Below are 13,873 nucleotides of genomic sequence, written 5' to 3' on the forward strand. Positions count from 1 at the left end.
CTGCTGTGGTATCCGAGCAAAGAGTCATGTTCATTTCCATGCCTGTTGTTTTCTACTTCAGTTCATTCATCACGGTAGGGATGATAATATGGCCCATGAATTTAGCCTCGACTATTCTTGCACGATAATGAAATTTCTACATGTATTCTATCCTTATCCTGTCAAGCAAATCCACCACATAATGACCCTTTAGTTTCCGGATCGTTGAGTTGAAAGACTTTGCTAGATTATTATGCACATAGTCAACTTTGCTCAGTTCACTTAATTAGCTTCTGGCCCATAACTTGGAGTGGTGTGTTTCCAAGTATTCTTTCACTTTGGGATTCATGTATAACTGCCTCAAGTGGTAGTTGTGCTTCTTCACACTGCAAGTCAAAGATGCTGGCCATAAATTGTCGGTATACACCTTTCCTTTGAATTTCTTTATGAAATTTGCAGCAAGGTGATGCATGCATTCCCTATGCTCTACTCCAGGGAACACATTGTCCATGACCACTTCTAAACCTTTGTAGGCATCTGTATGAATGACCAACCCATTGGGATGTGCAATAGCCCGGCGCAGATTATGCAAAAACCAAGTCCAGCTCTCCTCAGACTCTGTCTCCAGCACACTATAGGAAATTGGAAATACAAAACTGTATGCATCAACTGCACAAGCTGCTACTTACTGTCCTTTAAACCTCCATGTGAGAAAAGTTGCATCAATAGCCAAATAAGACTTGCAGCCTGCCAAAAAACCCCGGCGACAAGCCTCAAAGTAGAGAAAAACCCTCCTAAAGCATTCCTTGGTCTTTGTCACTCCCCTGAATGTGTACTTCTCGGTGTGGTGGTCAATATCTACAATACTACCTGGGCTGGTCCTCTCCACTTCACCTTTGAATGAATACAACAATTGAAAACTTTCCTGCCAGTTACCATAAATAGAATCCATAGCTTGTTGTTTACCATTAAACAATCTCATGTATGGTAAACCTATCTTGAACTTATCTTTGATGTTCTTCTGCAATTCCTTTGGACCCATTTGCTGGTTTTCTTTCACACACTTCTTTACTTCTTCTGCAACCATCTTGACTTGGCTCTACTGATTGTATCCTTCCTAAAGGTTGATTCCTGGCATGTGTGCTTAAAATGGTTCACTTTGACCTGAACATTAGTACTATTTCGCATTTTAGATGCTAGCAGCCTTCATGGACAACCCTCAGTCGGACAGTGCACTCTGTAACGTACTTGATCGCTCTTGTCAACTTTGAAAGTATGTTCTACCTTGATGCAGTATGTCACAAGTGCATTTCTACACTCAGTCATGGATGCAAAAATGGTACCTTCTTCCATATGAGGGTTCAAAGGGTCCCATTCAAGAGCTGCAAGGTCTTCGTCCTCAACCATTGTGTCATCATCCACACGGACTGTGAGCCCCATCTCGGTTTTCAGCCCGAGGTGCCCGTCGTAAATTCTGAATAACATTAGAATACAACTTCTCTTCATCAACCCCAGAATTGTAGTCATCAGGCTCCACTTCAAGGGAGACCCTACCGTCGTTGCCCATGCTTGTCGAGCCACCACGTCGCCGTGCACCAACTGAACTGTTCTGGCCAGAGATGCCATTACGATGACTTGGTTCTCCCCAAGATGTTGCACCTGTCATCCTAGGTCCAAATGCCTGCTCAAGCACATCAATTTGCAACCTCACATGAAAATTATCTTTCTCTTTGTGCCTAGCAAACATGGTAGCCAACTCTTCATCATTACTAACTGTCACCCATTTCTTTTCCCCATCATAGTATTTGTATACCACTTCATCAAGAAAACCCCAAGGATATTGGCTACAAATTACCTCCCCAAATTGTCTGAAACTCCAATTACTAGCCATTGGCAACCGATAATCGAAACCTCCTTGGTATTTCTTCTTATCCTTTGCATCGAACATGTATCGGTCCCTTCTAATGTGCACCAAGAAAGCAAACAACTCCATCCTAACCGACGAAAAACAGAGACGCAATCAGCACACCAATCGGGCAAACCTACTCGAATCGACTGTTTAAATGCATAACTAAGCTCAATCTAAACAGGAGGCGTGACTTACCCCTCGGGAACCCAGTCGTGGACACGGCGGATCTTCTGCCCGATGCCTGCCTCGCCAAATACTCCGGGGTCGCCGCTACTCGCCATTTCGCCCTAGGGTTCTTCCTTCTAGTTCAAACAGACTCCACTAGCCCCCACCTTTGAGTGCTCCAATCGGGCGCACGGAAGGAGGCCGCGCCGCGGGTCGAGCAGGTGGCGAGCGCCCCATCCATGGCGTCGCAAGAAGGTGGCGGGCGTCGCATGTAGCGGTGGAGCGTCGGCGCAGGACGGTAGCGGTGGAGCAGGCCGTGCAGCTGGTGGCGGGGCAGGTGCTGGCTGCGGCGCAGGTGGCGGCGGCGACGCAGTACGGCCGGCCGACGGATGGGCAGAGTGGGCGTCGATTTGGCCAGCTAAAATTCTGCGAATGATTTGGGGATTTTGTTGCACGGGCCCACATGTCAGCTCCAGACCCACGTCCACGCGGTCCCACGTGTAAGCTCCAGACCCACAACCACTAACGCCGGCGGACGGAATGAACTAAAATCTGGCCGTTTGGCCTCGTCATAGTAGCTGTGCATGGACTAGGGGCAAAACCGAGCACAATTCGCATCTGAGAGCAAAACTGAGCACATGAACACCACCGAGGGCAAAAGGATAATTAACCCTTTTTTTTTACTAAGGTACGTCTCTCGGCCCTAGGTGCCCGGGGTTGGCGAAACCCATGAGTCCACCCCCGTGTGCATCCATTGTGTAGCTCCATGAGACTAAGTTGTGGGATGTATCTCCTGCTTTTGGTAATAGAAGACTTAGACACCTATTTTGATGGTTATTTCTGCTTGCTGGCTGTCGAGACGAGGGACAACATCTTTGTGGCTAGGAAGAGTTGCACGATTGCATTGAGCGATGTGCACTCATAGGTCAATTGCATTATGGCTTTAGTCATCCCATCCTTTTGTGGACCATTGGTGGTTGACTTGCATATATGGGCCGCTGGAGGGTGCGAACAAGGTTGGTTTCGTGGACGAGTTGTGAGAGGTGCGACCTCTCCACAGTCATGGTGATCCTGAGTTGTCTGCAGTGACTTCAATATGATATATAGTAATTGAGGACGAGATCAATGAAAAACCTCCATGACCGCACGATGGGGAGATTCCACCGCTTCTAAATGATTGTGAGCTCAAAGAGTTGTACCTTCATGGTCGGTGATACACGTGGTCCTGTGAACATGGTGCTCCCTGGTTGGTCAGGCTTGATAGAGTGTGGACTGGGAGGAGCTGCATCCTAGCTGCTCGATGTAATATCTCTCTCCACCATTATCTCTGCCCACTACCAGTCTACCACCTTCTCCTAGACTGCATACGGTGACCACCAATGATGAGAAAAACATCATTATGCGTCCCAAAAACATCATGTCAAAAACCAACAGCAGTAGGTTAATTATGGATGCCATGATTGTACTATAATGCGAAAACCAGCTCACCACACAACCAAACACATGGCATGAAATCATCACAGACGAGGATCTAGAGGGCAGAACACTACAGCTATCAACTGGCCAACCTCTCCATCTTCTCTCCTTAAAGCTACTAATTTAACCCCAAGCAGACAATAGCCAGCGAAGCGGCCAACCAGACCAGCCAATGGCACCCAGCACTGGCCGGCCGGCCAGAAGGATTATAGCCGCAAACCTTCGTTTGCAAGCCAAGTCGAGACCCTCAACTCTCAACTCTGAGTCTCCAACTCCAAGTACTAGTACTATATATAACCCCTCAAATGATCTCTCCTCCTCCACCCAAGATCACAAGCCTGACAACAACTTCAGTTCTCTTGCACCACCGGAGTAATCTTCGGTAGCTCGTTGCAGCAGCATCCTTCTAGGAGCAACCAGATGGCGCCGACTCTGAAGCTCAGGATCCTCGCCGTGGCTGCCGCTGCCGCCGTCATGGTCAGCACAGTCTCTGCGGCCGACGGACCAGCTCCTGCGCCAGCCTCCGGTGCGTCGGCAGCCGCCCCGGCTGTCGCCATGGCGTCCTTGACCGCACTCGTCTTTGGCTACTTCTTCTGAGGCTTTTAGACGACGTGCGTCATGCACAATTATTTGGGATCTTTATTTGGTTTTTCTTGTGTTCATACATGATATGCGTACACATTGTAAATTTACATGTTCGTTTTTTATTTCTATGAAATTTGTTGGGGCACATACACTTGTATCTCTAACCTGTAACTGATCATTTCTGTTGATTTGACTTTTTTTTTGCGGGGAAAAAAGGGAATTCATTAATTAAGTGGCAGCCATGTCTGCATTACATAGGTCCGAAACCTCGTCCGGCCCAGAATGAAGCCACACCGCAGTGCGCTTCTTTATTCGACCAAAGTTCGCTAAAAAATGACTAACAGTGTTTCGTTCACGCCTCACAAGCTTAACTAAGAATTCACCATGTTCCCGAAGACGCGAAGTAATCTCGCGGATCAACATCATATGCTCCGATCGGTCGCCAATACCTCCTTCAATTAGTTTTACCACTTCTGTGCAGTCTGTTTGAATCACAAAAGGCAGCTCAGACCACTGGGTAGCCAGGGAGATGCCTTCTGAACATGCAGCAAGTTCAGATTCTAGTGGTGATGCACACTGCCTTAACTTACGGCAAGACGAAAAAATAATATCTCCATGTTCATCTCGGAGGACCATGCCAGCTCCTGCAGTTCCGTCCTTGGCAGAAAAGGACCCGTCGATGTTGAGCGCAGCCCAGCTGGCCGGCGGTGCCTCCCATCCAAGTGATGATGGCTTCTCACGCTCAACATGTGATAACAATTTCCTGCTGTACAAAGGGGCAGCTACCATTTTTTCCTTTGATGTGATCTCCATGAGGCTACGCCTGGATGGCTAGCAATGAGTTGATATAGCTGGTTAGGAATCTGGTCGAGGCTTCGACCGGCGGTGGTCGTTTGTCGTGGACGATCTCATTCCTCACATGCCAGCAACGCCAAATCGTCATGAGCGTATACATCCGCTCCTCTGGTGACAAGTCTGCGAGCACATGAAAAAGCCACTCTGGCCCAGTGTGCATGACTCGACGGATGTCCGGAATATTCCATTGCCGCGCCATAGCTTGCCACAAGGCGACCGCATGAGGACATCTGCAGAGAGCATGAAAAGTGTCCTCCGGTTCGGTAGCACACACAGGACACAAGTTAGATACTTCAAGGCTACGCGCATGTTTATTAGTCCATGTGGCCAGACAGTTCGTCGCCACCCGCCAAGCAAACACACGCACCTTAGGAGGAGCAGGGCACCTCCATAAAAAAGCCCAGACGGCTCGTCGCCCGTCCGGTGCCCTGCTCGCTGCGACTGAAGATGGACGGAGACGTTCATCAAGTGCAAGCCGGTACGCGCTCCGAACCGTGAAGATACCATTACGCTCCGGTTCCCAAGCAAGGACATCCTCTTCGAGCCGTGGAGAAGTCCGAATTTTAACAATCTGCTCGACATCTACCGGATTGAAATATTGTTGTAAAAGGTCCATACGCCATGCACCGCGTTCATCCAGCAGCTCAGAAACTCTTCTCAGACGGCATCGCCCCTGCATGGTGATAGGCTTGCCAGAGCCACCGTTCGGGATCCAACGATCTCTCCATATACGAATGGATTGCCCGTTGCCTACCCGCCATAAAATACCATGCTTCAGAAGCTCCAGCCCATGCGCCACTGCTTGCCAAGTTGGTGAAGAGTTGGACGGGAAAACAGTGTCCACAAGGAGGCCAGATGGAAAATATTTAGCTTTCATCACTTGTGCACACAGACTGTCCGGGTTTGAGAGGATTCGCCAAGCTTGGCGTGCCAGCAAAGCTTGGTTGAACAAGCGGAACTCACAAAACCCCATGCCTCCATGTGACTTCGGTCGGATCAGCTTCTCCCATGCACGCCAATGCGTTTTCCGCCGCCCTTTTTCAGCACCCCACCAGAAGTTACGCACCATGCGGGTGAGATCATCACAAGTTGACGCAGGCAACCTGAAGACGCTCATTAGATATGTAGGTAGTGCTTGGGCAATGGACTTTATTAGCACCTCTCTCCCGCTTTGTGCCATCGAGTTACACCACATGATGAACCTCTTTGTAAACTTTTCCTGGATGTTCTGAAAACGACCCTTACTCATACGCCCATTAGGAGTGGGAAGTCCGAGATATTTCTCTTCGAAGCTAATATTCTGCACGTCCAATACACGTACCACATTATCCTTGTCACCTTGACTGCAATGTTCACCAAAAAGGGTAGAGCATTTTTGAGGATTAATTAATTGTCCGGTAGCATTAGCATAAACATCCAGTACTCCCTTGATGCACTGCACCTCACCTTCTGTTGCACGGAAGAACAAAAGTGTATCATCGGCAAACAATAGGTGTGAAATCCCGGGTGCCCTAGGACACACTTTCAGTGGTGAAATATGTGTCTCTTGCGCCTCCTTCTTCAGCAAGGCCGCTAGTCCGTCCGCAACAAAGAGAAAGAGGAATGGTGAAAGAGGATCTCCCTACCGTAGCCCTCGCGACAGTGCAAATGAATCTGAGCGGGCTCCATTAATTTTTACCACGTATCTCACCGAGGTGACACATGCCATTATCCATCTCACCCATCGATGATCAAAACCCAACTGTTGCATCACTCGCTCCAGGAATACCCAATCCACTCTGTCGTAAGCCTTAGAAAGATCAAGCTTATATGCACAATAGCTTCTGTCCCGGTTTTTCTCATGTCGGATGAAGTGGATGCACTCAAATGCCATAAAGGCATTATCAGTAATAAGCCTTCCAGGTACAAATGCACTTTGCTCCGGAGAAATAATGTCTCCCAGAATGGGTCTTAGTCGGTTGACTAAACATTTAGAAATCACCTTATATATAACGTTGCAAAGGATGATAGGACGGAAATCTGATAACTTGACCGGCACATCAATTTTGGGAATCAAAACGATGGTAGTCAAGTTGACTCCCTCTGCCATCTGTCCTGACGCAAAAAACAACTGCACTGCTGAGATAATATCTTCCTTGACAATAGCCCAATGTTTCTGAAAAAATCTTGCCGGGAAGCCGTCAGGTCCCGGGGCCTTGAGAGGACCAATCTGAAACATCGCGTCGCTAATTTCCTTATCAGTAAAAGGAGCACACAGCCGGTCATTCATATCTGCCATAATCTTTCGCTCAAATAAGGACACCACTCGGTCTGCATTTAGAGAGGCATTAGCAGTAAAAAGATCTTGAAAAAATTCCAAGGCCATACCTTCCATCATGTTCTGGTTAGTGTGCTTCACCCCTGCACTATCCATCAGGGCTTTAATTTTATTTTTTCTTGCTCTCCATACAGCTCGTCGGTGGAAAAACTGTGTGTTACGATCCCCCTCCTTGAGCCAATCAATACGGGATCGTTGGCGCCATAGCATCTCTTCTCTGTACAACAATTCGTCCAAGTGATCCGACTCTTTCCGAATTTCTTTACGATCTGCATTCATGTTCATGAGCTCCTCTAATCTGCACCTCGACTTTTCAATCTCCTTGATCACGTTCCCAAAAGTCTTCCTACTCCAAGAGTGGAGCTTTTCCATCATCTTGTCTAGAGAAACTTTTATGTCATGCAGCCCATGTTTGGCACCCCCATCACGCCAAGCTTCAGCCACCACTTCCTCAAGAGCAGCCTCTCGCTCCCACATTACTTCGTAACGCCGAACACACCTCACCCTGCCACCATTTTCAGGTATGCACCTCACAAGGAGAGGGAGGTGATCCGAACATGAGGAGATCAGGTGCTTCACTGATGCCTCAGGAAATTTATTCCTCCAAACGTTGTCCGCCACTGCACGATCCAACCTTACTTGCACGTTAGCCCGCCCGCTGCGCTTATTATCATAAGTAAACGGGTAACCAGAGAACCCAAGATCTGAAAGATTGCAGGCCTCAAGCACGTCCCGGAAAGCTATCATTTGCCCAGGTGACCTTGGTGTATCCGACAAATGCTCATAGTCCCACATAACTTCATTGAAGTCCCCAGCCAAGAGCCAAGGTAGATCATCCTGAGCTTTCAATCTTTTTAGCCCTTCCCACATTAGGTGTCTATTTTCCACCCGTGGTTCCCCATACACAAAGGTGATTCTCCATAGTTGATCATCAGCAGGTAACCGGACATACGCATCAATCCATCTTCTATTGCAATCACGAATATCGACGTACAAAGACTCATCCCAAAACAAGGCTAGACCACCACTATTACCATCACTACTGACTCCTTCAAAACCACGAAGACCGACTCTATTGCGAAGACGATACATCTTTTCTATATTCTGCCTAGTTTCACATAAAAAGATCATGCTCGGGGAATGGGCTCGAGTGTGAGCCACAAGATCACGAACTGTCGAGGTGTTCCCCGCACCCCGACAGTTCCACACAATGCAATTCATTGCTCCTGACGGGGCACCACATCTGGCCCCGTCAGTTTACCGGCGGCCCCTGGGCCGGTCGCCTCCATGTCCGCCTCACACGCCGTGCTGGTTGCTTCATCATCTACCTGGTGCGCCTCCGTTTTCCCTTTTTTCTGAATGCCTCCAACAGGAACTTCAACAAACAGCACCAAGGCCTTGCCGCCAAGTTCAGCCTGGACATGGCCAAGCAGGCCATCCACATGCCGCTTACCCAAGATAGAATCATTGTACACCATTGAGTCCAGAACGCTGTCAAAGGAAACCTCGAGGGAGTCGAGGCCTCTCATGGCAGGAATCATGTCGTCTGGTTTAGGAGCATTGTCTATGATCACAAGTGCTCCATGCCTCCTACCTGCTGGTACTTTTTTGCCTCCTCCTGCACTCTTCTTTTTGTGTGGCCTAGTCGTATCTCCACCATGTTTTTCAACAGCTCGTGCATCAAACTGCACCTTCATCTGCTGTACCTTACTGCACTCCGGCTGCTGATTGGATAACTGCAGCCGTATCCTTTCCACCTCACTTGCCAGCTTCTCGTCCGTCTCTGCCTCACCCATTTTTTCCTGCTCCTCAAAGCCATCGTGTGCATCCACTCTTTCTGGTATTTCATGTACTTGTTCGTATGCAGTACTCGCTGCTGATCTGGCTGCTTGACATGTGGCCGAACCCACACTACCCAGGGAGAAATCCATCCCACGCCGTGCCCTTGGATGTCCAGGTGAAGGTGTGAATACCGGCCTCTGTTCATATTTCTTGTACGGGGAGCAGCGGAGAGAAGAATCATACGCTTTTGATGGGAACCCCAGCTTCTTCTTCTCACAAGCCTCTTTGTCATGACCCAAGAACCCACAGAAGAAGCAAAAGTGTGGAACTCGCTCGTACTTCAGTTTAAACGTGATGCGTTTAGTCACACCTTTTGCATTGTACTCAAGTGTGACCTCCTTCTGCAATCTTTTATTATAGGGCAGCTTCACACGAATTCTTAGGAACTCACTCGTACCATGGCCAAAATCCGGTGCATCCACTTCCAAAACTTCTCCCAACGTGCCTCCCAGAGCATTACCATAGGCCTTGGTCTGTTTCTTCCAAGGTACATCAAATACCCTCACCCAAACTGGCACAGAATCCAGTGCCGTTTTAGACGGCCGAGCATCACTATCAAACGGCCTGACCAGCAGTGCATCCCCATCATAAATCCACGGACCACCCCGAGCCACAAATCTGTAGTCTCCTTCCGAGAAGAAGGTAATCACGTAGTAGTTTTTCTGCACTGGTTTGAACTCCACTCCTGTTCGCAGCTGCCATATTTTCTCAAAGTGGTCAGACAAAGTTTTCGCACTTGGGCGCTTCTGCGATCTGTACAGGCTCATGAGCTTCCATCCCATCTCCTCTTCATCTTCATCCTCGGCGAAGTCTACTGCCACAAACGCGACGTCATCCATGTCCAATTCCCCTCCGATCTGCGCGTCAACTCCTGTTGGTAGCCCACCTCCAGATGAGGGTCCGTCCCAGTTTCTATCCTCCATCGGCGCCTCCTCCTCCCTTGAATACATACTCGCTGGCCTGCTCATTACTATCGCGCCGCTACCATGATGCTTCGGGTGGGCGGGATCCTCATCGGTTCCCCCAAGATCACCCCCACCTCTCTCAGCAAGCGACGACCGCGACATCCCAGACGATGGACGAGTTCTTCCTGGGTCAGGATCTGGTGGATTGGCGGCGCTGGGCGAGGATTTTGTGCCACACCGATTCAGGTTGCGACTATTAGTAGGCGCCGCAGCCGTTGGAACGTGGCAGTTGTGTAGAACACGGATCGAATGCACAAGAGACAGACGGAGACTCTTAGACGACGAAGACATCGGTAACGAAGCCGGACAGGACAGCCGCCGGCGCTCCGATACGCTTCCGTCCATGTTAGGGCCAGGCGGCGGCGGGAGATCGCCAATCGCCAGAGCTAACCTAACCCTAGACGAAGCAGACTCCTTCCTTACTCGATGCATATGCTGGGTCCAGTCTTCGGAATTTCAACTTCTCTATTGCGGTGCCTTAATTTCTGGAGCAATTGCACGCACCCAGCTTCTTAGGGAAACCAAGATGAATTCTTCAATTTTAGATGATTGCCAGAGAAATATAAAGAAAAAAATTCTACGCCGAAGCTTCCAAGCTAATCAGGACTACCTGTTACTAAATGCAAATACACGACTGCTATTTTGTTTTTTGAAAAAGCATGCATACGCCAGGCCTCTGTATCATTTCGATGCACCAAAACCATTTATTAAAAAAGTGCAAGCCAAACGATCCCGACATTGAGTACGTTGAGTTCTTGAAATCTAATAATGTGTTAGCTGCACTGGTTGCTAGCTGTCTCCAGGCCTTGAAATATTTATTTTATCATTTTTCGACCCCAATAGTTTCACTAGCTCACAACAGCTGGTTGCTAATTCAACTTTCCAAATTTTCTGGGTCAATCTTAAATTTTTGTACATGTTTCTTGAAATAGGCTTTAAGCCCGCTTTAGAAATAAAGCTAAACGACCGAATCGATACAAGGCAACGAGAAAATCCTTTTACAAAGCAGGTCAATGAAAAAAATTCGACAGACGAGAGAGTAACGAAAACGCCACCAACTCAAAGTCTAGTATGAATACATGAGTAGTCACACCCCACAAGAAGCACTCGAGACCATTGACTAGGAATGTAACTGTGCCTCCTCGATAAACCACCGGACACTGTTGCACCGCATAGGCCAAGCTATTGGCGGAGAGTGCCACCTGCCCTCTCTCTCTCTCCGGACCACGTAGCACCGATCCTGCTTGCAGATATAGCGAGGACTATGATGTCACATGTAAAAGGCAGGAGACAAAAGACAGAGCCCCCGCTCTCAGAGTAACAGGAGGCACCACATGATTGATCTCCCCTCCCCTTTACGCCCCCCTCCCCTCTCCCTCACGTCGCCTCCCCTCGGGCAGCGCCAGGGCCCCCCGATCCCGCGCCGCCAGCCCCTCCCCGCTCCTCCATCCCCAGCCGCTGCTACCGCCGGCAAGGGCCGCGGTGGCGGCGGGCCTTGCACCACAGATCCAGGGCGGGTGGTCGCCGGGGCAGATCCAGTGAGGTGGAGGCGGCGTCTCATGCGAGAGATCGGGGGCAGCAGTCAGGGTGGCGCCCCTGCTGTGCAGCGGCGATGGTAACCTACATGGTCGGCGGTGTGGCAGCCGTGGGCACATGGGTGGCTTCGATGCCTGCGGATCTGGCGTCCTGTCCAGATCCGTCTCGGTACGGCCTTGGCCAGCCGGTGGCGCTAGGAGGACCAGTGAGGGGCGGCTGGAGGCTCCCTGCCAGTGTGCCGATGGCGGCCCTCGTCACCACGGCAAGGCTCCGTTCGGTTCCAGCCAGCTGCGAGGTTGGGGGGACGCGACTTCCGGTGAAAATCACGCCGACTTCGGTCATGGCGGACGATGGCGGCGTCTATGACGTCTCCCTTCTCGAGGCATCGTTGTTGCAGGTCGTGGCGCCCCACTCGTGATGCTCCGGGGGAAACCCTAGATCTGGATCTACCGGATCAGACGATGATGGTACCATTGATGCCGTTGTCCCTCCTGAGGGCATCGTTTTGGAGCAAGTGCTAGTTGGATGGGACAAGCGGAAGAGCGTTGTCTCATCCACCGCAAGGCCGGCGACGCACCTTGGTGGCATGGTGCTGCGGAGGTTCGGCGACGGGCGCGTGTGGACGGATTCGTGCAGGTTGGTGGTGGTATCGTGGTGGCGTCGACGGCAGACCTGGCAAGGTCGATGGGTCAGTTTCTGGTCTGAAGATGGACCGGTGGAAGATGACGGCAGCAACCTCTGAGAGTGTGTCAGTCCGGTATGGGACCCAGTCCCGGTGTGTGGCTGGGCTGGGGCATCCAGCTTTAGGTGTTAGGATTTGGTGTGATGTCCATTTGGTATTAGGCCCGGATATTCGGCACACCTTCATCAATGAGATAAGAGTAGCAACAGGTGTTGCTTAGATGGTGGCTTCAGACTTACTAATGTATTACTTTGTATGGTTTTTGTGAATAATTAATAAGATAGCTGCATGCATTGTCCAGATGCAGAGGCCGGGGGTCTATCCTCCTTTTTAAAAACGAAAACGAAAAAGAAAACGACCTACTAAGTATTACTCCCTAAGAAGGCATTGCCATGGTAGAAGGAAGTGTTGTTTCTTTCAAATAGACTATCACATCCCACTTTTATCTTCGACCACCTATTTGTCACTTTGAATGGTGACCAACATATCTGCCTTCAACTTTTTGCCTCCTCACAGCAAACATTATGATTGAATTTTTCTTGAGATGTAGAGTAGCCAACGCTACTCAGGTAAGACTAGTACATTCAGCTTCCATCATAGCTCGTAGACTAGTCGGGACGTCTGCTAGCAGCATCTGGTCTCCACTTCTTCTGTTGAGCGCAGCTAGCTCGTGCGCCAACCTGTTTCTGCATCGGTTCACATGGACGATCTTGCATTCAGGGAAGGCACTCATTGCATGCTTAATATCCATTATGAGGCCATAGCAGTGAGACCGCGTGGGAATCTGGGATTCCACTTCTTTCACAATCATTTGATTGTCCATCTCCAGGATTACCTTACCGTTATGGATACCGGCCAATAGCCGTAATCCAATCAGGCCTGCTCTGGCCTCTGCTTCCTCCACGCTCCTGCAGGTCGGCATCTTTTTGCAAGCGGACAGCAGCACTTTGCCGTGATGGTCTCGAGCAACAGTGCCAGCCGCTCCAATCCCAGTTTCAGTGTCAAAGGCCGCATCAGTGTTCAGTTTCACTGTATCTCGGCTGGGAGGGGACCAGTGCAAGGCCCGGGATTCAGGAAGCCTTTGTATGGCGCTGACCCCTCCACTAGTCACTTTCCTGTCCGACGAAGCATTTGTAGTTTCTACCATCCTAATTTCCTGCTCATATTTCTCAAGAAACATCACTGAAGACCTGATTGTCTGGCTGCCATCACTCCGTACGCAGTCTTCCCGCAGGTGCCAGCAGCGCCAAAATAGCAGTAGGATTTTTGCTCGGGTCTCCTCATTTACAGAATCAAGTAGAACCTGTAATCAGTTGCTACCTGTGTACCAGAAGCTCCTTTCTTCAGGCAAATTCCATACTTTCCTCATGGCTGATCTGAGCCCTCTGCTTTTTGTGCACATGACAACCGCGTGGAATTCATTCTCCCTTCCATTGCCACAGATTCTGCATATGGCATCCAGCTCAAGGGTTCTCTTGTGCTTATTTTCTATTGTTGCTAGCGTATTAGTCGCTACTCTCCAGGCAAAAATCCGAACTTTACCCAGCACCTTCGTTTTCCAA

The 13,873-nt window shown here is 49.6% G+C and overlaps 1 protein-coding gene across 1 annotated transcript; it reads right to left on the bottom strand.

Annotated features, from left to right (window-relative positions):
• Window positions 1-12,876: 12,876 nt before the first annotated feature.
• On the bottom strand, window positions 12,877-13,491 carry LOC147992069 (uncharacterized). Its single transcript, XM_087538914.1, has one exon. The coding sequence runs from the start codon at window positions 13,489-13,491 to the stop codon at window positions 12,877-12,879; it is 615 nt and encodes a 204-aa protein (XP_087395040.1).
• Between the last annotated feature and the right edge of the window lie 382 nt (window positions 13,492-13,873).

The sequence above is a fragment of the Triticum urartu genome, chromosome 1A, assembly GCF_056163025.1.
Source record: "Triticum urartu cultivar PI428250 chromosome 1A, HENAU_Tu73, whole genome shotgun sequence".
NCBI classification, from domain to species: Eukaryota; Viridiplantae; Streptophyta; class Magnoliopsida; order Poales; family Poaceae; genus Triticum; species Triticum urartu.